Below are 25,929 nucleotides of genomic sequence, written 5' to 3' on the forward strand. Positions count from 1 at the left end.
ACCCAGACTATAGAGAGGGAGCCGCACATAGTCATAGATTTGTAGTTATGCTTACACCCAGTGCTGATATTCCTGGTCAGAAATGCATGCTTGGTTGCTGTTGTACCTGGAAATATAACTATCCATACAGAAGTGGTGGGCATTGTATGGCTCTGCAGATGTTGCTGAACTGCAGCTCCCAGCAGCCCTAAACAGCAGAGCCACTGGTTAGAAATATTTAGAGTTGGCAGTGCAATCCTTGCCATACAGAAATCCAGCATTTAGCATTTAGGCTACCCACTGAGTGCATTCCTCCCAATATTCCCTGATCCAAAGGTTGTAGCTGTTTCTAATTCAAGTCTTGTTTCATTTAGGGAAAACTATTTTGTCAATTTGAAAATGAAATGTTAGTAATGGAAACACATTTTTGTATGGAACTAAGCCCTGGATTTGAAAATCTGTGTCTGTCGGTTGGTCTGTCTGTCTGTCTGTCTCTCTCTCTGTGTGTGTGTGTGTGTGTGTGTGTGTGTGCACATGTTGGGGTTATATGTGGAGCTGCAAAGTCTGCCTCAGTCCTATCTCTGCTCCATAATATCAACACTTTCATAAAATTTTATGACTCAATGAGTTGGAAGGAGTCAAAAGGGCCATCTAGACCAGCCCCCTGCCATGCAGAAATTTACAGATAAAGCGCTCTTGGAAAATGCCCGTCTGATATTTGTTAAAAGACCTCGAAGAGTCCATCAGCCTGTGAGGCAATCCATTCCATTGTCAAACAGCTTTATGGTAAAATTATTCTTAAAGTTTACATGGAATCTCTTTTTTTTTTTGTATTGTATCCATTGGTTTGTGTTCTAGTGTCTGGAGAGGAAAGAAAATGTCTATCATGTCACCTCTCAATTTTCTGTCATCCAAGAAAATAATACCCAGATCATTAAGTTGTTCCTCATAGGCTGAGTTTCCAGACTGTTGATCATCTTAGGCACCCTTCTCTGAACATATTCCAGCTTGACAGTATGCTTCTTGAATTGTAGTACCCAGTACTGGACACAATATTCCAGGTGAACAGAATAAAATGTCACTTTATCTTCCTCTGATTTGGATATTATGCTTCTGTTAATGCAGCCTGGAATTGAATTGGTCTTTCTGACCACAGCATCACACTATTTAACATGAGTCAACACTGTGACACCTAGATCCTTTTAAAAATGTATCGCTGTGAAACCATCCCATATTTCTGTATTTCATTTTTCTACCTAGATGTAGTACCACACATTTTCGTTTTAGAAGTTCATTTTGTTAGTTTTCATCCAGCTCTATTTCATTGAGAAAGTATATAAGAATGCTTAAAAGCATGCAGCTTGCCTTCACCAGGTATTCCTGGGAATATATTTAGTTTTTTTTTCTTCTGTGCAGATCTTAGACAACTGATGTTTGGAAGATGGATTAGGAGAATAAAAACTAACTTTGGATTTTATCCAAGATGGCTTTTTGTGTGTAACAAAAACTGTTTATTAATTAAACTTTAAACAGAAATGTGTTTCCATTACTATGTACCAAGACCAAGCATGAGCTTGTATATTTTGTGAAATCAACAGTTGAACAGGTTAAGAGCGGAAAAGTTTAACTGTAACAATAGAACCAAAACAGCTCAAGACCAATCCTTTGATGAAAACCTCCTGTCCATGTTTTAAAAGCTGTCACCATACCATTTTAAAACGTTTTAAGTATTTAAAAACAATGCTTTGGTTTTGGAAAGATTAGTCGTTTACAAGAAACGTTGCTCGCGAAACGCCCAACTGTATTTACTCAGTCTTCGAGAAGGCTCTTTCCATGTCCCTTTAAAAGCAAGGATATCCCTCTGGGCAGCTCAACCAGGAATCCCAACTGGATGACCCCCCACGAGGGTCTTCCTCCAGGGGCAAACCAAGAATGGGTAACTTGGAAGTCCCTGAACAGATTCAGAAGTGGAGAGGGCAGATCAAAAGACAACCTGGCAAGATGGCGCTACATAAAAGAATCCCACACCTTGTGTAACTGTGGAGCAGAACAAACAACTCCACATCTCTATGCTTGTCCACTATGCCCTGCCTCATGTACAGAGGAAGAATTGTTGGAGGCTACAGATAATGCCATTGTTGTTGCCCGTTTTTGGTCAAAATATATTTAGCCACCTGTGTTCCTTCTATTTTTATCAGCTTTATACTAATTTATGCAATGCTTTTGATACGAAATAAATAACCACACCCTTTTGAGTTAGGACTTCAGAGAGTGATCCTGAATTAGGAGTTGAGGGTGCTTCTCCCAAAGTAAGGCACCTTTACTTTGAAGTAAGGACAGATTCCCACCCAACCTTCCAGTTAATCAAACCATACATTACTCTGACTTGTAAATGCCTTGTGGCAAAGATACAATACCTTTGGATAGTCAAGGAGGTTATAACAACAACCACTGCACAAAACAGGAGCCTAATTGAATGCTCAGATTATAATCATATGGACTACAACTCCTGAAATCCTAAAGCCAGCATGGCTACTAGCCATGTAACTGAAGGATTCTAGGAGCTGCCATCCAAAAGCTCTGTCCTAGATCTTTTTTGTTGTATTTTTCTGGTGGGGTATAAAATTATCCTTCTTGAGGATGCATGTGTCTTTATAAATCCAATTGACCATCCTGTAGCTGATTCCTTAAGTGTTTCATTTTCCATCAAATTTGAAAACAAGAGGATGTAGAAATATTACAGTAGTATATTAGAGCCAAACTGCTATAACAAAACCCAAAATTCTGGTTCACTCTTGTTGTTGAAAAATCATGTTTAAAATACATGCTGACATTGATTTCAACTAGCACTGTCAGTTTCAGTTTCATGTATTTGTTATTGTTAAAAGAAAAAAAAACATAATTTGCCTTTCAGAGTTGTACTAGTACCTTCTGTCTTTCTGTGCAATCTGGATGAAAGGAAAATCACCCATCTGCTTTTTCACCAGACTTAGTGTGGAGGAGTATCATTAATCTTGTGTTTACTGCTCCAGTCTGATAAAAAGGACTTTGCATTCTTCCTTAAAATTTCTAAGCAAACCATAGGCACTCAGAGTTAGATGCTCCCTGTAAATGTCATGTGTCTCTTTGCTATTGGTATTTATGGCATATTGTAGGGAATCTATATTCAGCTTACTGCTGCCCCATATCTTGAATGTAATTTCTCTTTCAGTAGAGGAGAAAGAGAGAGCATAGTTCTGGATACACAGCTCAGCAAGGCAGTCATTATTTCAAACTCAAAGAGTTTTAGTTTTCCATGTTGAATTGTTCAGTCAAACCCTGCTTTAAGTCAGAGACCTAAATGAATAGGCAGTGGGAAGTAGGTTGAGAGCATTATGCTCCTTGCATTATGGATATAGTCGAGCTTTCTGGTGTGCTCTAGATCTTTTGCACATTTTTTGCTGAAATACTTCCCCTCTGCTGTTCCAACAGTCATTTTCTTGTTCTTTCTTGTCTACTGTTGATAGCAGAAAGTGTGTTGTATCTTAAATTTGGAGATACAGGTGCTGTCTAGATGTCCATTATCTTGAATAAAATTATTGACTCATCTAAATTACTCTTTTCCCCTCAAAGCATTGTTTTGTTTTAGTAGTCACAGTGCTGTTATAGTTACAAGGCTGAATAACACATGCATGTGTTTACCACATACAGGACTGGTAGTCCTCACTTTCATGTGACATCACTTCCTTCCATGCATCCTCTGGTCCCTTCTGATTAATGTATCTCCCTTACAAATCATTTCCCTGATCCATTAAGGATTTCCACCAACTTATTTTTTCCAAAATGTACTGAGTTGTGAGAAATCCCAATTATGTGAGTGGAACATAGTATCGCAGAATGCTGTATTTCAGCTGATTTAATCTAACTGTAGAATTGAGCCTTCCCTGTGGCAAGATTTTTGAGGTTCATTCCTACAAGAGCCCTAAACCTCAGACAATCATTCTCTGTTCCCTCCACTAAGTCATCATAACAGAACTTGAAAGCTAGGGTCCTTCTGGATTTTTAACCAGTGGTTTTGCCAAGAAAGCCACAAAGGAGTTGATTTCGTCAGAACTGGGCAACATTTGTCTCAGTTGGAAGTAGCTCCTAGCAGATATTAGAGTGCAGATTCAGCAAGTATTAAGCCTTTGTGGCTCAGGGAATTCCAAGAGGAGCTGCTGTCCTTTTGGTAAAGAGCCAGCAATGTATTCCACAGTCCCTTTAAGGCCAAACAGTGAGCATATTGTAGTAGGCAAATGTCTCAGCAAATATCCTTTCATTTATTATTTCTTAATATTGTACTGCCGTTCCTCTTCAGATTTTTCTGATATTAAAATTAACAAGAACAAAAGTCAGTGGTTGGTTGTTTATACTTTTCAAGTATTGGGACATCGCTATTTATACCCTTTGAGATATGGAGTCTTTTAAAAAGACCTTCAGTTTTCTGCTCAAAACCACTGTGAATTATTAGGATGCTTCTGGCTCACTAATTTCAATGCATCAGCCATAACTCATAATCCCCAAAAGGCAAATGTTGTGACTTCAACCTTTCGAAATAATATCATATGAAACAAAGTCATGCCCAATCTGGTTAACCTCACAGCATGTTTGCTGACAAGCAGGATCATTTTGAATTCACTTTGTTTCCTGAAATGTTATGTGCAGCAAGGGTCAGGTCAAGAGAAAATATTGATTCCTTTCTCTTCTGATTTGATAAAATGTGGATAAATATATTGAAATCATAGATTTAGATAGGCCTCCTTACTAATTAGAGTTGTTTATAATCCCAGTACTGTGATAATCCTAATGCACGGGAGTTTTTCAAAAGTATAAAATGCATGCTTCAGCTTGAGCTAAATTCTGAAAACTCAGGTTATATTGCTTACTTTGGACAACTCTGAATTTAATACCTCATTTAAGCCCATTTGGGGGAAAAATTCTGAAAAGTCTGTGCCTGTAGTAAAAAGAATTAAAATTAGAATACCTTGTGATTCTATCACCCCCAAGATGATAAAAAGCTAATGTTGGCTCAACCCCTTCTTCCTCCCATTTCTGTGATGGCTTCAGGCAAACATTTTCTCTTTGGAACCTACCCTGATTTAGGACATCATAGGCAAGAATCTCCCTCGCCAGCTGTGTGTAGCTGTTCATAATCAATTATTTCTACAAAATCCAACTTGAAGAAAGTGCAAACTATGGCCAATCTTGTCTTGAATCTATTAAACAGAATAATCACCCAACCCCTAGTATTCATACAAAGTGTGTTCCTATGCTTATGTGAACTTCCATTCAATGTAGAATTACCACCGCAACTAACCTGCTAAACTGAGTCCCCAAAGGTTTGACAGAGTGCTTGCACTCTTGCACACTTACACATTTTGTCATAGAGATTTTAGTGGATTAATGACAACTTGGTTTGATGGAATTCTTCCATATTATGTCACGGGGTTTATTCAATTGTTCTGAAACAGAAGACTTCAAGTTGCATTGAAAGATCTTACTTGTTATTGGAGATTAATACTGTTCGGTATTTTTAATAGAGAAAGCTGACATGGGTAACAGGCCACAGTATGCTTCGAAACATGTAATTTTAAGTTTCCTATGAAGCTGCACCATTGATTCATAGTTCTGAAAAGGGCAAATACTGAAATTGACTACATTATTCCTTTATAAGTATATTAACAAATATTTCTGTAGTGTAGTGGAGCTAATAAGTGAGCAAGTGCTTTGGATGTGTGAGGTCTAGCCTCCATAGCGTGAAACTTCTGGACAGGTTTTAATGGGTTCCTGTTGTTCTCAAAACTTCCAAAGAGCAACCAGAAGTAGCTGTCCTTGAATCTTAGAGTAAGATCATAGAATCATAGAGTTGGAAGAGACCACATGGGCCATATAGTCTAACTCCCTGCCATACAGGAAAAGCACAAGTGTTCCTGACATATGGCCACCCAATCTCTGTTTCCTCATAGAACATGGTCTGCAGACCTTTGGTCATTTTAGTCTTCTGCCTCTAAACACCTTCCAGCTTGTCAATATCTCCAGAATTCGACATGTATTCCAGGTGAGATCTAACCAAAGCAGAATTGAGGGACACAATGACTTCCCTCGATCTAGACACTATACCCAAAATCCCATTGGCTTTTTTAGTTGCTGCATCACACTGTTGGCTCATGTTCAACTTGTTGTCCACAAAGACTGCAAGATCATTTTCACATGAACTGTTGTCAAGACAAGGTCAAAGTTCCATGTCTCAGTGGGAACTAGAATCTGAATGTCCTGAATTTGTAGTCTGATATATTAACCACTATGCCATCTGACTATGCAGGTAAAGTTCTTAAGTGTGCCTCACCTCTCTCTGACTTTTCAGACTAGTTTTCTTTCTTTCCCTTGTTACAACTTCAAGTGTGCTTCATTATAATTATTGCTAACTTTAGTTTTTGCTGGTTGCACTGATAAGACTTTGTAAAACTGATTCACAGATTCAAAGAGAATATGTTTTAATATTTCTCCTTACCTGAAAGTTTTTAAATTTTTGCAGACGGTATCAGAAATTGCAGAAGATAATGAAGCCCTGGTAAGAATCTGATTGGCTCGTGACCCTGCAAGCTCTCTCTTCTTTGCATGATTAAATTCCAGGCCTTCCTGCTGATTTTATTTATTTAGTAGCAAGCTATGCATATTTTGACTCAGTTAAAATTTTGCTTTTCTTTCTTCCTTTTTAGTGCTTTGTGGCAAAGATTGATTATGGAGTTTTCAATCATTTGCATCTGTTTATTTACTTGTTTATTTATTTAGATATCAGCTGCTTGCAGAATGGATGCTTTCTTTTCCTGTAATTCCTGGTTTGCTGGTGTTTTCTTTCCACTCTGCCTGGGCTCTTTTTGTTGCTGCTGCTTTAACTTTAACTTTCTTTCATTTTAAAGATCACAGCTGCTTAGAATTTTAATCTTATTGATGGATGCAATTGTAAACTTTCAAACTATGGTCATTTTAATTCCTGGCGTCTGGTAATACAACTAGAATAGGATGATTTGCAGTCACATAGAAACTGCGGTGTTATATTTTTCCTGAGTAAGTATGTCATTGAGTTGAGTGGTACACAGATAGAAAATGTATTTTACTCTCCTGTTTCACTTGACAGTCTTGGCACTTGGTTTTACTAGAAGGCAAAAAACCTTCACTTCCAAACAGCACTTTCACATTATAAGTGAAAACTGCCCAGCTAAAAAAATATATATTGGTGGATCGCCTGGGGAGACAGTCTTGTAGCCTAGGGCAGAAGAGCATATTAAAAGCCTGTACTGGCTGCTGTCCCTAATAGAAGCCTTTTTCTTGTCCCTGTAAAATATATAGCTCAACTTCCATTTGCCCTGAGGTCATCGTTCCCATTTTTTCTCTCATGAACAGCATCAGATGATTTATGGTGAAAATGCACTGTATGATAGTGCCAAAGTTTATGCATTAAGTTTCAGTACACTGTGTAAAGGAGCAAAGAACTTGGCACTGCAACTGCCATTTTTGGCAACAGGTATTTTATCATGTGTAATCTCACTCCTAGTCACTGCTGAGAAAACATGCTGAGAAGCATTGCAAATGTTTTGTTACTATTTTTCTTTATGGGTGGTCTTCCTTTGCCCCTTTTATTGGTGTAACACATAAAAATATGTCACTGTAGTGGAAGAATACATGTGTCTCTCCATAATTGTGATGCCCAGGGTTGCCCCTGGCATGGAGCCTGGAACAGATATAATGATGGAGGTATCCTCTGCCCTTTCCACGTGAAGAACTATGATAAATACCATGGCAAGATTTTTGCAAAGGCCAGTGGGATATCGCAAAATGAGGTGGGTGTAGGCTGCCTCTTTATTGAGGGACCAGGGAAAGTTGTGTCAGTTGCTATTTTCTTCCTTGACAACCCTGATCATGGGGCAACCATGCACAGAGACACGCATACAGCTCCTTTTTAAAGGTGCCTCTGCTGCTCCCCGCTCCTTCCTCGAAGGCCTCAGCCCAGCCTGGCAGTGCATCAGTGGCACCCAAGGGGCCTCCGCGGCTGGGAGCAGTGGAGGTGGCAAGGAGGAGGCTCTGCCCACTCAGCGGCAGCCTCCTCGCCACCTCTGCTGCTCCCAGTCTTGGAAGCCCCTTGGGCTCCGTTGACGGCATTTCCAGGCTGGGCTGAGGCCTCAGTTCAGGCCTCAGACCAGCCTGGCAGTGCCATCAACAGTGCCCAAGGGGTCTCTGAGGCAGGGAGCAGCAGAGGTCACGAGGAGGAGGAGGCTGCCGCTGAGTGGATGGAGCATCCCTACTTCGCAGATTTTCACTTATTGTGGGTGGCCCTGGAACAGAACATCCACGATAAGTGAGAGAATGGCTGTTTTCCATCTCTGCAAGTATAGAGCTTTAACTACATTTCAACATGTATCCTGTATCAACAGCCTACAGTTAGAAGTAGTTCATGATGCCTTCTGGTGTCGTATCAGTACCTATTTCTTAAATCAATATGTGTCAATATGATTCTACCAAGTTTCATATACTTATACCGATTCTACAAATTTCATTTTCTTGAATAAAATTGAAGAATTGAAACTGAAATTGGGTTTTCAAATTAAGTACCTATTCTGGGAATTTCTAGCTGCATTTATGTGGCTAGATTTATGCAAATGTCTTTTCTAAGTGAAAGACCATGCTATCTGTCTGGAGAGAGGCACTAGCTTTCCATTCTCAGCAGTCTTGAACTTTCTCTTCAAGAAATAAATACATTATTGAGCTATTGATGCAAACGTTGGATTTACACCAAGTACTTGAACAAATGTGTTAGACTAGGATGTACAAAATTTACAAGCAGTTGTAGAAAATTCTCTTAAAAATGCAGGTTTGGTGAAAACATTTTTGTGCCTGATCCAAAGCACAAGTTGGTGTCCTTTGACACATTCCTCCTGTAGTATCCAACTGGACTAGCAGTTGGATATTATTTCAACTCTGATGACATGACAGCATCCTCCACTGTACATATGGGCAGCAGACTGTTAATACAGCACAAAATGTGTGGCACACAAAGCTCAGTTCTCCAATGACTGTGCTGCTGTTCTCTTCCCACCCTACAGCATCTGTTGCATGAGATGATTACCTAACTCTGTCTAGTGGTAGTCCTTAAACAAAAGCTTTCCAAGATACCAGAGACAGCCTTTCTTTTAAGTCCTAAAATGCCTGCTTCTCTCGTTCTGCCCATCTGATTTTCTTTAGACATGTGTTCTTAATCAATGCAGGTATGGGGGCAGCTAATCTGGCAAAATGCAGAATGAATTTTCTATAATGTCCTGCCACCCCCAAAATTGCTGAACCTCTTTCTTAATTTGAGGCCTGGACCACTGGACCACCTCATGGACCTTTACTAGCACTGGCCTAATTCTCCCCCTATTTATGATGTAACCCAAGTAGGGCAACTCAGTTTGTGCCACTTTACATTTCTTTTCAGTCTATCCCTAATCCCTTTACAGTATCACAAACTCTAAGCTAGCTGCTTGTATTATTTTTTTGATCTTTGATGTTAGACTTTATTCCTTACATATCTTATATTATTTCATATTATTGTGTCAGTACTATCTATAGTGATAGTTCATTCTAAAACTAAGTTAGAGGAATGTATTGCCTTTCTCTTTAACTTCAAGAGTATATTCCTCCATAGGGATTTCATTTTTTTTAAATTTGCATCCTTCCATTCTGTGGTGTTCAAGGTGGCTGACAGCTAGCAGTAAAATAAAAATGCACTAAAAATATACAGTAACACATATGTGCATGTACACACACCAACACTCTCAAACAGGCACATAAAATCACTCTCAACAAAAGATTCCCCCAGGCACTTCCAAGCCATTGAATACTAATCAAGGTGATCAGCTGAAACATTCACTCCTAGCTGCAGCAGACAAAAGTCCTTTGTCTCACCCTGGTCATTCCACAGATATATAAACCCATTTTCCCTACTTCCAACAGACCTCACTACCTCTGAGGATGCTTGCCATAGATGCAGGCGAAATGTCAGGAGAAAAATTGCCTCCAGAACATGGCCATATAGCCTGGAAAAACCTACAACAACCCACTCATCTCTTTGCTTGTTAGAGCTAATCACAACCTATATATACATTTCCTTATTTATGGGCCAAATGAAAATATCTTTACTTTCAGAAAAAAAAGTATTCAGAAATATAAATAGGTGGATCTGTCTTGGCTGAAAATTTTATGACCTACCAAGAATCCTCATTATAAATTTGTGCCAAATGTGATTCCAACATTAGATCAGGAGTATGTATCCTGTAGTTCTTCAGATGATCCATCTAAGAAGCCTAGGGCCATGCCTATAATAATACCTTGAAGAATGAGGTACAGGCTATTTACCAGTCTGCTGCCTAAGAATCTAGGGACAGTTGTCCTCATTTGCTACCTGAGAATATAGTGACAGCCATCTAGTTATGGAGCAAATCCAGATTTCAAATTTGCTTCTTCTAAGGAAAACATCAACCTATCAAGTTCCAGATATATATTTTTCAATCACCAGACCTATTGTCCAAACAAACAAAGATTATGTATTGTGCTTCAGCTTTGTTTTCATTCATGCTCTAGGTTAGATTTTAAAAAGAAAATATATGGTTGATCTCATGCTCTAATAATCTTTCAGTCATTCCCTAATCTAACATTAATACCTAGGGTCTCCGAGCAGTTACATCTGTTTCAAACTGGATTCTAGGACTGTAGAAGTTTTAAAGAGTATTTCTATGTGTTTTTCAAAATGTTTTTTTGTATAGTTTCAACTGGATTTTTATTCGTCCCTCACTTCAAGAACTCTTGTGGATTTGTAGGCGCTATTTATTTCTTTAAAATAAATAGCAAAAAGTTGTTGGACTGCCAAAATATTGTTGGGTTCTTAACTATTGACTGAGCTGGCTAGAGGTACTGGCAATTTCAATCCAACAGAGGCCCATAAAGGTCTTACCCCAGATCTAAACATTACTACAGATCTCAAAAAAGGAGGCATGTACATGGGGAACTTGACATCTTAAAACAGCTAATAAAGCTCGGCTCTGTGTGCATTTCTCTCGCCTGGAATTATGGCCAAAGGCGCTGAAGTGTTTTGTGTGTTGAAAATGCCATATGCATTGCAGGTAGCAATAATGGTAATATTGGAAGTAATCCCAGTTAATCTTACCTGTCAAAAAAATTACAGGATGCTTGTTTTCAAAGTCTTAATTTTGCTAGTTCACACTTCACAATCACTTTAGGTTGGTGTGGCTGCCTGGGCAAAGGCAGTAGAAAGGATTTGTGAGCCTGACTATCATCCTACACACTGAATTTAGGGCTTTACAGTTAATATTCTGCTTATAGAACAGAATTAAACTAACAGCATCTAGCCAGTGGCTCCATTCCCCTAATCCCCATTTCATCACAGGTGTGTATAAATTGTCTATACCAAAACTAAACTTCACAGACATTGCATTGTTTTTTAAATTAGTATGAGGAATTTATTTAGGCAGTCAGCAAACAATGATACTCAGCCAGTAATATCAGCATGATCACATTCTCTATTGATAAAGTATGGGGGTTTTTTTGTTTTATTTTGTTTCTTTTGCATTTGGAAAGTTTAACACATAGCAAATCTGATTTAAATTAGACAGATACAGTGTATATATTTAATACTGCCATCTAAGTATCAACTTAGTGTACTGGGTCTAAAGGCCTTTTTTTAGCTGTCTTGGAACATTTATACTGATGAAAGTGGACATGGTTTGCAGGTGACCCCCTGCTGAAGTGAGGCATAAGTGGTCCTATGAATTACTGACCTGTAGGTAGCTGTGTAAATAACATTGCCCTGCAGCAGCCTGTGAAACTGTGCTTTCAGTATTTAGAGAATCTGTTGGGAGAACTGTATCTCAAGCTATCCATTTTCATCTTTTCACCTGCCTTTGGCCTGTTGGCATTTTAGAACACGTGGTGCTTCATTTCAGTATTTTCACCATAACGTTTTGGAACCTGATGCAGTGCAGCAAATTCTCTTCCAGTCCCCAAGTGAGGGTGAAGGCCAACCAAGTTATTTTGACTTCTGAGAACATCCTATAAGTTTCTCTGCTTACTTTGGGTATTTAAAGTAGAAGGGAGTAATAAATGTAGAGTTCACAATTCGCTTCCATTCCATGACACCCAAATTCTGGTCCTTGAGGCAGCCACTGCAATCTGCCTAATGACGTGGCTGTCCCTGCACAAAGTTGCCATTGCAAAGTATTTACTTACATGTAGGAAATTTCCATAAACACCACCATGCAGAACTGTCACATCCACATGCACATACATGAACAGAAAAAGAGTGTGCAAGTACAGCTTTGAGTTCTCATGTTGAAGCTGAAACAGTCTAGGCTCTCTTAACTGCCTGGATTTGAGGTCCTGTGCTTAAGAACAGCAGTGTAAGCCTTTCTGAGCTTTCCAGCAAGAGAGGGAAGCAATGTGTGGAAATGCCAGAGGGACCTGCCACTAGTTCCAGCAGTCTGTGTTTGTCATTCCAAGTGCATGTATTTTTGACGGAAAAAGTGACATCCTTTTTACTTTTCACCTCCTTCCATGGGGAACAAAGGCTGTGACTCACTGCTAGAGCTGGCATGCTTTGCATGTAGGAAGGAAAGGTTCTGGGATTTTCTAGTTTAAAAAAGCAGAAGCAGGAGATAGAAAACACATCGGCCTTTCTCACCTCCCTATGTGTGGGGGATTCTGGGATTTTTAATAGAAAGGTAATGTACTCTGCTTCTCACAAATCACTCCCTGATGAAGTAGTAAATTCTGGCACAGGCAGTTAAATAGCTGACCTCTTCTAAATCATATTCCTGTCATTGCCATGTAGGAAGTACACTCTTAGGTAAAAAATATGACTCCTTGCATCTTTGGTTGGCAGTATGAACCATTTTGGGAACTACCCAGAGGCTGCCTCCTCTGCTCCAGTAGCTGGTTTGCCTCAGCCCTTCTTCCCCTGAGGCTTTCCACCTCGCTGCTATCCCCACTTTAACCTCACAACTGTTGCCTTATGGTAATATTACCATGTTTGGCACTTCTTTGTATAAAGTCAGTGCCAAAGGAAATGCCTTTGATTCGAGGTAGTTCTGGGCTGCCGCAAGCATGTAATGTTTGTTCCAGCTGCAGTCCTAAAAATGCACAGATGTGGCCAAAGATTGGATTTCCCACTCGAGTGGAGAAAGTTGCCCGGAAAGCACCTGCTCCTTCCCTTCCCTGGCACTACATCCTCCTGTTCTGCCCTACATTTCATAGCTTTTATTGGCATTTTGCTGACGATTGAAAGAATGGGTGTGAATATGAAGAAAGAAGTCAGATCTTTAAAGGTATATTTAAGTTTGATATAAATATTTGATGGTTTCTGTGCCTTGCAGGTGACTGATGTACATTGACTTTCCCTAGAGGATTTTTTTTTGTTAGATTTATTTAGAAGTTTGCCATTGCCCCACTGTCTTAAGCCTGAAAGAATGGGACTTGTCCAAGATCACCCATTGGATTTTGATGGCTGAATAATTTTCCAAAATCCTAATCCAACACTCAAGCCCTGCACCACACCACCTTCTTCCTAAATCTACATCTCCATAAATTGGGTGTAATTCTATAGTCCCCACACCCTTAAAATCAGATCCTACAGTTTTCCAAAGGAATTATGCCCAAATGAGCATGCATGGCATTGCAGTGTCAATAACATAGTCCTCTTTTATATCTATTTTAATAAATAAATAAATAAATAAATAAATAAAGTTTATTTTTAACCCAGCCTCTCTCCCTGAAGGGACTGAGGGTGGCTTCTGATATATCGCACTCTGATATAGTTTTGATGCAGTAGACAGTTAACCAGCACCCATTGGTATTGATAGATGCTGGATAATTGAGTATTATGTCTTTTATTTTATTTTTTTTGCCAGTTCCTTGAGAGTTTTGATTGCTTGAATTAACCAAAAGTCTGCTGTAAATTGCCTTTTCTTCACTGACCTTTCTTTGGAATACTTTTTTCTGGTACTCTAATGCCACATACTGGCAAAACAATGAAATTGCACAATACAACTGATGCTCTTGCCCGGGCTTTTTCTTTCTCCTCTCCCCAAATAGCAAAATTGGAAGAATTCCAGCTAAGACAGACTGAGACTATGGGAAAAATCATCACTCACTTACAGTATGATTCAAATTCCATATTCATAGATACTTTTAAACAAATTAAATTACTCCAACATAACTTAATTTGTTGGGAAAACCACAGTTCTCCTATATCAAATCTATTTTGAGGTTGTCCTCCAAATTTGACATCAATATTACTCTAGGTTAGTATCACTCAATGCGTTTTATAACAGGGTAAATGTAATAAGCCAGATTTCTCTCCATTGGCTTCATTCTACGCATGCACAAAGAGACAGTGCTTTCTACACTGCTGAAGCATAACTACTTTGGCCTGTATTTGCACTTTAGAATTACACACTTTAGAATTACAGCCTAATGGAGTGTGTTCCTGACTGCCCTTGGAAAAAACATTCCCAGTCAGTGACCCTGGTTTCTCTTCCCCTCTCACAATCTCTCCACACCTATCACTGGTTCCTCTGCCATTCAGCCATTTATGTTTCTGGGTTGTTGTAGGTTTTTCGAGCTATATGGCCATGTTCTAGAGACATTCTCTCCTGATGTTTCACCTGCATCTATGGCAAGCATCCTCAGAAGAGAGAATGCTTCTAGGACTTGGCCATATAGCCCGAAAAACCTACAACAACCCAGTAATTCCAGCCATGAAAGCCTTCGACAATACATTTGTGTTGCATTTTCACATTCTTCCCATGCACCTTGAAGACTTCCCTGGTATCCTTGACATTCACAAGAGGCATTTCTTTTTCATTCCCTGGAAATGTTTTCCTTGCACACTTAAGGTTCATTCACATGCCAGTCTCTGCCACGCTTCATGCATTCTTTCCTTGTGTTTCTAGCATTCTCACATATCTGTACCATGCTTCCCTGGAAATTTCCCTTGCACACTTCAGGCACAACTACATTCCAGTTTCTCACGTGCTTCTTGCATTTCTTCCCTGTGTTCCTGGTATTCTTCATTTCAATCTCACTAGACGAACACATGTTTTCACAGACCCATTCATTTTCAACCACACTCTGGTCTCTAGGTCCATTTACAACAGTCACTTTGACACAATTTCAACAGTTATTCTTAACACACATTCCACTTGCTTCACATTCTGACATGTTTGCTCTCTTTCAGTGCACACCTTTTGCACTCCCAATGACCAAACTCACCTTGCTTGGGGCACTAAGAAGAAATCTGGTCCCCCTGGTCCTGCTTTACTGAGCCTAGGTATGAGGATGGGTGGCAAATCCTGCTCATCATTACTGAAACTCTTGGTATCCCTCTCCACTTCCTGTTCTTTCTTCACATACACTTTGGAAGGTGTCTTGCGCAGGAATCAAAACATTTGCAAACTGCCCAAAAATCTTTAAATATTTCAGGTTGGATGCCTTGCCGTACAAAGCAACATATGGTGTTTGATTAATTAAAGAACAGCACAATCTATTCATAATGTGGATCGCCACATGAATGGCCTCTGCCCACATGCCTTTGGGGGTACCTGAACCCTTCATCATGCAGTCTTTAATGGACTGGCAGAAATCTATCCTCCTCTATGCTAGTCTATCCTCTGAAGGAGTATATGATTCAGCTGATCCTACTTGGGAACTGCAATTCCCTTCCTTGGGCACCGTGCCCCATTCTATACTGTGCTGGCCAAAGACTGTAATAAATCATTGATTCAGCTGATTTGTGTCCAATTCCTTTTTCCTTTAGCCAATAAAAAAGGCATACTAATTTCCCCCTCTGAGATCAGAGTTGCCACCTTGTATTTGTACACCCTTTTCACCAGGTTGATCTATTTCTTAAATTTCTATCTCTCAAAAAAAAAAAAAAACCAAACAAACAAACAAACCGAAACCTCAGTTTGGTCTCTCAAAAAATACACAAAAGCAAATATTATATGATGTTCCACAGCTACCAAACAAAATTTTGATTTTCCATCACTTTCTGGAAACAGCCTCGCCAATTTTGCATGAACAATTTCAAATAGCCTTTTGGCTTGAATTCTATTTTGCTTTAGCATTGGGAAAGCCTTCACTTCAATCTCTTTGCAAATGGCAGAATCCAGAAATTTGTTACATTTTGAAATTACCAATTCAGAACATACTTTTGCCAATTCGGCAATCCATGAAAATCGGCATGTCCCATCACCCTGTGTAGATAATGAGAACATGAGTGATGACGTGATACACTTACAGCATTTGCCCCAGCAGTACTATCACAATCCTTGTTAGTTAACATTTTATACAATTTGTTCCTTTTCTCGCCCCTGGCACAGACTTTCCCATCCAAGCTCACCGTGCAAAATTTTCTGTTGAACACCATGGTCAGTTAGATATGAGACACTCAACAAGTTATGTCCAATCCCTGGCACACATAAGACTCCATTCCATTTTTTTCCCCCAAGAATGGGATGAATGCTGTACCAACTTTTTTTCTACATTAGTCAGCACTGGAACCTTCTGTATATCAGATAGCAAGTTCATAGAGTTCACTACGTGGTGAATGGCCCCACCATCTAGCAGCCAATTCTCCTGCTTTGAAGGCTCCACAGCCACAATAAAACTGCTGACTTTCTGTGAAGAGTCACTGCTTTTGTTGCCAAAGTGGTCCACTTTACAATCTCTTCAAAGGTGATTCCTCTGGCCATCACTGAAACATCTCTTTTTTCCTGGCAGCCCTGCAGGTTGCAAACTGGTCTTCACTGTCAGTCAACACATGGTGGCTTGCTACCATCTGCTGGTCAAAACTGTCATCACACCCTGGCCGATCCCTGCCACTTCCAGCAATCTAAGATGCTAACTCAGCTCAATTCCCTGTAGACACACGGCAACAATGTCTGACCCCCTCTGGATCACAGTCTCCAACACAGCCTGGCCGATTTCTGTCACTCCTTCCAGTCTCAAAATACTTTCTTTTTCTTCTTCCTGAAATTCTGGATACCTTTCCTCTCCACGCTCTGCAGACAGCCTTGCCCCCTCCAGGGCACAATCTTCAGCACGACTTGGCCAATCTTGGCCATTAATCTTACTCTCAAAAGTTTGCCAGTTTGCCTTTTCGGAGCAGAGAGCTTTTCTGTGAACTGCCATTCTCTCTTTCAGAATGCAAACTATCTCTCTCTCTCCAGAAGCTAATTGTCAGTTCACAAAATTTACCATCACAGCTTCAAACAGCTTTACAGCTTGCCAGCTTCCTTGTAGTCAAAAACTTTCTCCTGTCTGTGACACATGCCTGGAGGAATGATTTTTTCCCCTGCACATGATTCAACCACCCATATATTAACAGAAATTCCATGAAGTAGACAGTAGATGGTGTTGCGCAAAAGCGAATTTTAGCCAAGTCCCATGCAAAAGACACACGGGCAAGAGGAAGAAAGGAACAGAAAAACTTTACTCTTATCAGCAGAGGCAATAAATTTGCAGTGTTGCATAAAAATTCAAACAAGCTTACATAGTCCTTGTAAATAACACAGAATAAGGCTTCTTCATCTTCATCCAAATGAGAAAGCAAAACATAAATCTTGAGTGAATAGCTATTCCACCATAGCAAAGAGCATTGCTGTTAGAGCATACCAGCATTACAGCATATTGCATCTCCTTCAGAGCAGCTTATTGCTTTGACAAAATTGTATTCTAAAAGCCATACAGTTATACCCCATTGGGTGTGGTCCAAAAATGCTGGCTGACCTACATTACCAGCTGCACATAATAATTAACATCATAAGGTTTTTCTTTAACACACACACTTGATCCTGCTACAACTTACTGTAACAGATGGTACAATGGGTATATGTTTTTTTTTAATGGCATAGACCAGTGTTTCTCAAACTCTGCTCTTCCAGGTGTTTTGGACTCCAGGTCCCACATTTCCTATCAGCTGGCAAGCTGAGATTTCTGGAAGCTAAAGTCCAAAACACCTGGAGGAACAGAGTTTGAGAAACACCGGCCTAGACTATAAGAGAGGACAATTTTTAGAATAAGTTTCCATTTGTACAAATACATGTCCTGATTACTATTGGCTGCATTCTAATTAGGAATAATATAATACACTATATTGTATGTATCTTGTTTTATATAATGGTGTAATTTTTTTGTCTAAAAATATTTTTTGTTCACTAATCTAATTAGGCTCCCCCTTTTTAGTTGCAAAAGCATGTGGCAAATACTGTTTCGATTAATACAGCAGGGAGGGATCTGTAGTTATAATGTGCTTCGTCCCTTTCATAATGATTGAGAGTTCATTTCTTCTTCATTCTACACTTTTCTTAGAATCATAGAATCATAGAATCAAAGAGTTGGAAGAGACCTCATGGGCCATCCAGTCCAACCCCCTGCCAAGAAGCAGGAATATTGCATTCAAATCACCCCTGACAAATGGCCATCCAGCCTCTGCTTAAAAGCTTCCAAAGAAGAAGCCTCCACCACACTCCGGGGCAGAGAGTTCCACTGCTGAACGGCTCTCACAGTCAGGAAGTTCTTCCTAATGTTCAGATGGAATCTCCTCTCTTGTAGTTTGAAGCCATTGTTCCGCGTCCTAGTCTCCAAGGAAGCAGAAAACAAGCTTGCTCCCTCCTCCCTGTGGCTTCCTCTCACATATTTATACATGGCTATCATATCTCCTCTCAGCCTTCTCTTCTTCAGGCTAAACATGCCCAGTTCCCTAAGCCGCTCCTCATAGGGCTTGTTCTCCAGACCCTTGATCATTTTAGTCGCCCTCCTCTGGACACATTCCAGCTTGTCAATATCTCTCTTGAATTGTGGTGCCCAGAATTGGACACAATATTCCAGATGTGGTCTAACCAAAGCAGAATAGAGGGGTAGTCTTGTCAGACTCAGCCTTGTGTAAGACTTACACCTATTCTTCCATTAATAAGACTTTTCTCTTCACTGTGATTTGATTAGGGTTTGCGATTTGCTTCAAAGTAAGTTCACAGAAAATTGTTAATCCTGGCTAAGGCTAGTGCTGATAGAAGCCTCTTAGAAACTGTGAAGTCAGGTAGAGGAAATGTGTACTTGAGAAGGGAAACGTGACATCAAGGCTTTATTTAATGCACTCAGAGCAGTGTTGAAGAAAGTGGTTTCATTGTGCAGATAATTGCATAAGAAATCTTGGAACCAGGTTAAGGTCCTGTTGGTGATTAAACAAACCACAGATAACTGGTCTACATTAAGGGCTTTTTGCTTTTGCATACTTTAGTGGAGGTTTATTGTCTGGTCACCACAGTTTGAAGCTAGCTTCGAATAGCATTAAATGGTCATTATAGATGGGGCCTATGCCTTTCCTTGATACTTATCCATAAACAACACAAGATCAGTAACTGGGAAGAGACTTTTTTATTTCTGTTCTGTTTTGTTTCTGTGTTTTGAATGATCAGGTTGAAATCCATTAGAAATATGCAAATGTTTCCTTTGAGATAAACAGAGCTTGATTTCCAAACTGAATCATTTTGCTACTTTTCCAGCACTGCTTACGCTTTACAGCTTCCATTTTACTCTGCTTCTGCTTCCTCTTGCACACTTTTGCTTTGTTCTTCCTTGCTCCAGAAGGCTGTCCTCTTCTTCTCACATGTTTCCCTGTCCCATTACTGCTGTGGCTCATGTCTCTTCCAGCTTTGGAGATATGTTATCCTTCACACTGACTGCATTTGTGGAGCTGATGGATCATGGAATCGTATCTTGGGACACGTTTTCTGTGGCTTTCATTAAAAAGGTAGGTTGTAATATGTAATCAGCTTCACGTATTCTGTGTCTGCCCCTTCTCCCATACATTCAATTGAAAGTGCAGGCCGTGCGCACCATTTTCCATAGTTCTGCCAGCTCTCTCTTAGAAACAATACGGAAACTTCTATTACAGCAGCATCAGGGATCAAGCATCACAGAGTAACAATTTCGAACAGCCTATAGTGATGTTTTTGTTATTGCTAGGAACCACATATTAGGATTAAGTTCAATAGTCAAACCATCTAGGAGACAAATTTTCATCCCAGATCCACCTGAAGTTTTTGAAAGTACATTTCTGACTTCATAATTTCATTCAGAAGGTGGCACTGAGAAACCTGCAGCTTGTAATAATATTTTTATACTTTAAAAAGCACTTCCGGAGGCCTTCAACACTAGAAAAGATTTCTGGGGGGGGGGGGGGGCAGCATGTGAGTAAAAAGGAGGCCCACAGGCTACTAAAATGACTTTAGTGTTTGTTCATGTTTTCACCTTGGAAATAACATGATACACAATACATTCTCCTCTAACTAGCATAATAAAGACGTAATGACGCCAAATTTGCTGTTTTGATATAACAAGCAATAGTTTTGAGTTACTTTTATAAGTTAATATTTAGGAGACATATTACTAGATATTTTATAGAATTTTTCCAAGTCTCTGTAGCACATGAATTAACATTACAAGTTACTTGTTTTCACCATTCCAGTAATTTATGGCAACAGCTTTCTTGTTATGCAGGGTAACAGGACAAATTACTTTGGAAAAACGTTTCAGACTCTTCATTAACCATATTGAAATCAAAACTGAGTGTATTATTATTATTCCACCATTTGTCTTTATTGTTGCAGCCTAAAATGCATATTAAAGTATTTATTTTACTAGAATGTTTCTTTCTCACCCAGTAAAGTCTCATTCATGTTCTTTGGTATTTATTTCTAGATAGCTGGTTATGTGAGCAAATTCCCCACTGACATTGCTATATTGCAGCGTTCATTAGCCATCTTAGAATCAATGGTGCTGAATAGCCACGATCTGTACCAGAAGGTGGCGCAAGAGATTACCATTGGACAGCTAATCTCACCTCTACAAGGGTGAGTAGTTTGTGGTAGTATCCATTGTTCTTTTTCTTCATTTTTTTCAATCTTGGCATAAAAGATAGAGTGAGTAATCTCTTTAAAAAGTCTGAATAACTGATACGACATTGTAGTCTATACCATCAGCTAGAACTAAGTTATCACCAAGGTTTGGCTATGATCTGGACTCTCTGTGAGTAGAAGGCTGTGTGTGCTCTGGCTCCTCATGGGGAAAAAAACAGAAAGAAGACTGTTAGATGGTTGTTAAAGAGAAGAACAGAATTGGCCAGCTTGCCATATGCTACCTTTATTTCCCTGAGTGCATATAGTGACTTTCCTCTCTGCAAAAGAACAACTTCTGCTGTAGCATATGTTATGCCACAAATCTCACTTGGACATCTTTACTGAGAATTAACCTTTGCCAAGCTAACCATATTACTGTCATTCTGACAAAAATATAGACCGACTCATGGTATGCCAATCACTGCATTGAAAAAAGAGTAAGATGCAAAGTACAGCATAATACAAATTAATTGAAAGACTTTGTATTGATTAGAATGCAATTCTTCTGAGAGTGTTAGTGTTCCCTTCCCCAGTTCTTTTTTTCAATGTGTATCTGTAGATTTTTTTATTTCCTAGATTATAGGCCAGTTGCACATAAACAAATAATACAATATAAATGTAAACAATGTACTACATAAAAATTGCATATAGTTCTATTTATTTATTTACTTATTTTATTTATACCCCGCCTTTCTTCCTATGGAGACTCAAGGTGGCTATCAACCACACACTTTGGTTATAATTTAAAACAAAGTGAATACAAAAATAAAAAAAACAATTAAAGAATATTGTGTGAGTTAGGTTAAAAATACAGTTAAAATACAATAAATACAATTAAAACGCATTTTCAAATACATAATATCCCTCAAATCTCACCCACAACCTCCCCAGCAGCGTGCCCCTTATTCAACCTTCTCCAAAGGTTTGCTGCCAAAAAAAGGTTTTGACCTGGTTGTAGAAGGCAAGCAGCAATGGGGTCATCGTGGTTTCTCTTGGGAGTGAGTTCCATAGCCTGGGAGCAGCCACCAAAAAGGCCCTTTCCCATGTTCACACCAAGCATGCTTGAGCAGATGGTGGGACAGAGAGAAGGTCCTCCCCAGTTGATCATAGGTATCTTGTTTATTAAAATTCAATGTAATTACAATATCAAGAAGATACAACACATCAAATATAAACAACATTAAAATGTAGATATTAAAATTTAGATTAGATAATATTCAGTTAGATAAGAGCATCCATATAATAATCATCTGCAATATCAACAATAAATTTAGCCCAAATTTTCATTGTTGTCAGGTGAAAAGAGAAATCTTGTAAGCTACCATAGAATTGGTATCACTTAAGAGATAGAAAATCTTTCTCGACACATTACTGGAATATAAATTAGACCAAATAGATTCCAAGAATTTGACTCTTTGCTCTGAATATAATGTTCAGCAAATCATGTGGCAAATCCTCAATTTCTGGTGTTCTACAAATACACAAATGGAGAGCCAGTGAAAAATGAGAAAATCTGCTATCAATTGTGGCTGTAGGCATGTTTTGAAAATGAAGAACTTAAAAGCTTTCTACAGTTTTGGAAATGTAATCTTTTCCTGTTAAACATCCCTTTGATGGTAGAATTTATATAGTCTAAACCATTTTGAAAAATTGGATTTACTAATACCCTGGGTATCCAGTCGTATACTATGGTTTAAATGTATTAACAAACCTCTTTTGAGTTCAAGATAGAACATTTGTCAAGCAGAATAGGATACGATTGCAGCAACTTTTGATATCTTCAATCCCAAACTTTGCAGTTTGATAGCTATTCAAAACATAATCTGGGAAAGACCCTCACTAAAGAATCTTTAAAATTCTGCATTAGTTTATTTATTTATTTACTTACACCATTTTTGCCCCGCCTTTGTTCTGGTATAATTAATGTTCAGCTTTTCTCTAGAACAAAATCCACTCAAATTAGACATAATCCTTCAAAATCCACTCAAATTAGACATAATCCTTATGTAAGTGAAATTAAAACAGTATCATCAGCATATAAAAGAATAGACAACTTATTTGACCCAACTGAGGGTGGAAAAAAATTCTGAGCCAGACAATGTTGGAATTATATCATTCAGATATAAATTAAAGAGTGATATTACCAACAACCATCTTTACTTTACTCCTTTATCCATCTGGATAGGCTTGGTGAGCTTGAAATGCTAATTCTTATTTTAGCAGACACATCAGAATAGAGTTCCTTTATTAGAAATAATAGGCACTTATCTATAATGTTAATGAATTTGTGCCACAACAGGTTTCTATTGATTGAATTAAATGCTGCTACTAAGTCAATAAAAGCAACAAACAAATGTTCGGTAGGACCAGCAATTTATTGCTGCGATAGAAAAGAAAGAGTTGAACAAAGGTCAACAGTCCTAGCCTTTCCTAAAACCAACTTGTTTAGGGTGGGTGATATGAATAATAAATTCCAAATCCTACAAGTTATTGAGGAAGTAGTTCCTATATAAATTTGAGTCAATGTACAAAAGGCTGATTACTGGAGTCTTGCTTATCTGTTTTGTAATATTCTATTTTATTTTAAATTACCTTCAAAATGTCGACTTCTTGGGGAAAATCTCCTGTTGTTTGACATTCCTTTACTATTCTTAAATTTGTATTCTGATGCAGGGCAGATCAGGAAATACAAACCTACACCATTGCTGTCATAAATGCACTTTTCCTTAAAGCACCTGATGACAGGAGACAGGTGAGTTATTGCTATTAATGGCTGGATTTATAGTTCTTAAAATAGGCCTTCCTGAGGTGTTTCCTAGTCTTAAGAAATAAAGGAGGTTGGATAAAAAGTAGATAAGAAACAGTGAGCAGAAAGCAATAGGGAAGATAACTTTGCAGATGAAATTCATTGGGGAAGGAGAAGCAAGCTTCATAGTGTTCCCATGCATGAAGACAAGGACAGGCTTTCCTAACAATTCTTGGGAATAGAACGTGCACAGTCAGTTTCTCCCCATGTTTTATCAAGTAACTAGCAATAACAAGATAAATGTTTTGTTCCATAAAATATATTATAGTTAACTTCTAGTAGCTTCCTAACTGGATCACACACAAAATTTACTTTATTCTTGTTGTTTGTTTATTTTTACAAAATTAGGAGATGGCAAATATTTTAGCTCAGAAACAGCTTCGGGGAATTATCTTGCAAGTGAGTATTTTTTACTATATTCATTTTTCTATATAACAATATTGATGTAATTCCTATTTCTTTACGTGGCATTTTAAGGGTATTCTATCATAAGCAGAGGTTTGGGTTTGTGCAGGTGTCTTCAGCTGATAACTTCTCAAACCAAATTACAGGCTTACCCCCAGTTCATAAGGCCTCCGACAACGAAGTCTTATTGCACATGCCAAGTTGTCTTTACCTCCTTATCCTTTTGTTACCTGGAGATAGATAGATACTATAGATAGATAGATAGATAGATAGATAGTGTTCATAGGGTTGGTGGTGAAAGATGAACACAGACTTTTGGGGTTGCAGCAGCATGTCTGCAGTAAACAAGGTAATAAAAGGTGACCTGGGAAAAATGGGACTCTAATCTCGTTGATCTTACTGTGGTTCTTTTTGCCTTCCTACAATAAGCACAGTCGTTGCCCCCAGAATCCTTCACTGAATATATATGAACAGTAAAGCAGGGGTTGGGAGGATTCTGCTCACCAGCTACTCCCAGCAATATTTCTAAAAGTATAAATCTATAAATTTAGCTATCAGAATGGGAATCCTTTAAAAAGTGGAAGCTGGTAAAAGGCAAAACCGTTTATTGCATTTTGAAAGAGGCCCTTGGGTGGGCTCTAGAATTTTCAACATGTTTTTTCCGTCCTTATGCAAGGTTTGCCTGGCCTCATTGTTTCATTTCACATGTGTATGTTAATCGTTTTGAATAAAAGGTTTTTTGAAATAGGTATCCCTATTATTCCCATGTTATTTCTTGCTCTGGTACTAAATTCTCCATTGGAAAAAAGTAATGCCCAGGAACTCACTTTCATCATGAACTGAGATATACCTATATGAGTTTGTTCCTGTCCAAGGCTTAACAGACTTACTGTTTTTGCTGTCACTGACAAGTTGCAAAAATACATAATTGATCCATTGGCTTCAATGTGGTTGCTGGGTCTTGTATTGCATAACTCTGCTAGAGAATAGGAGGATGGAATTATAATTATAATTGCAAAAGACAAAGGACTGTCAGAACAGAATAGCGAAAGTGGTCTTTGAAACTTCAGAATAGTAGTAGTAGTAATAATAATAATAATAATAATAATAATAATAATACTTTATATATACCCCGCTCCATCTCCCCCAGGGGGGCTCGGGGTGGCTTACATGAGGCCACGCCCATCAGTACAGCCAACACAATATTACACAAAAGCATAACAATATATAACACCAAAGCATAACAGAACTAGAAAATAAAAAACATAAAATGCAAAACCAATATAATAAGTGACACAGCAGTATAAAAACGGACATTAGACACACAAGATTGCACAAAGCAGGGCCAGATTCAAGGATTAAAAAATTTAAAACACTGGAAGATTGGGCAATGGAAATTATTGGGGAGGGGGATCCGGATTGAGGAAGGAATTAATTGCACGAACCATAAAATAAAGTGCTTCTTAGGTCATTTGTGCAAAATTTGGTCAGGGAGTATCTTACATTAAATCATTGAAGGCACATTGGAATAACCAGGTTTTCAGGTTCCTCCTGAAGATTGCCAGCGTGGGGTGTTGCCTAATATCTCTGGGGAGAAAAAGAGTAAGACTTGTTGGTCTTTTAAGAATTTGGACCTATCACTCTTCTTAGGCCTGCCCATCATAGCCAATGACAAGGGACTGTGAAAGTTGTCATCTAAAACAACCAGAAGACTGG

The 25,929-nt window shown here is 38.8% G+C and overlaps 1 protein-coding gene across 2 annotated transcripts in view; it reads left to right on the plus strand.

Moving 5' to 3' along the window:
- Positions 1 to 25,929, plus strand: part of ELMO1 (engulfment and cell motility 1) — a 341,069-nt gene that overhangs the window by 112,210 nt on the left and 202,930 nt on the right. For both annotated transcript variants that reach the window (XM_067470179.1, XM_060781614.2), the window contains exons 7-11: positions 6,533 to 6,568; positions 19,756 to 19,855; positions 20,806 to 20,957; positions 23,676 to 23,754; positions 24,157 to 24,207. In XM_067470179.1, coding sequence (XP_067326280.1) covers positions 6,533 to 6,568; positions 19,756 to 19,855; positions 20,806 to 20,957; positions 23,676 to 23,754; positions 24,157 to 24,207 — 418 coding nt within the window. The remainder of the gene's footprint in view (positions 1 to 6,532; positions 6,569 to 19,755; positions 19,856 to 20,805; positions 20,958 to 23,675; positions 23,755 to 24,156; positions 24,208 to 25,929) is intronic.

The sequence above is a fragment of the Anolis sagrei genome, chromosome 6 (assembly GCF_037176765.1).
Source record: "Anolis sagrei isolate rAnoSag1 chromosome 6, rAnoSag1.mat, whole genome shotgun sequence".
Classification (NCBI taxonomy): Eukaryota; Metazoa; Chordata; class Lepidosauria; order Squamata; family Dactyloidae; genus Anolis; species Anolis sagrei.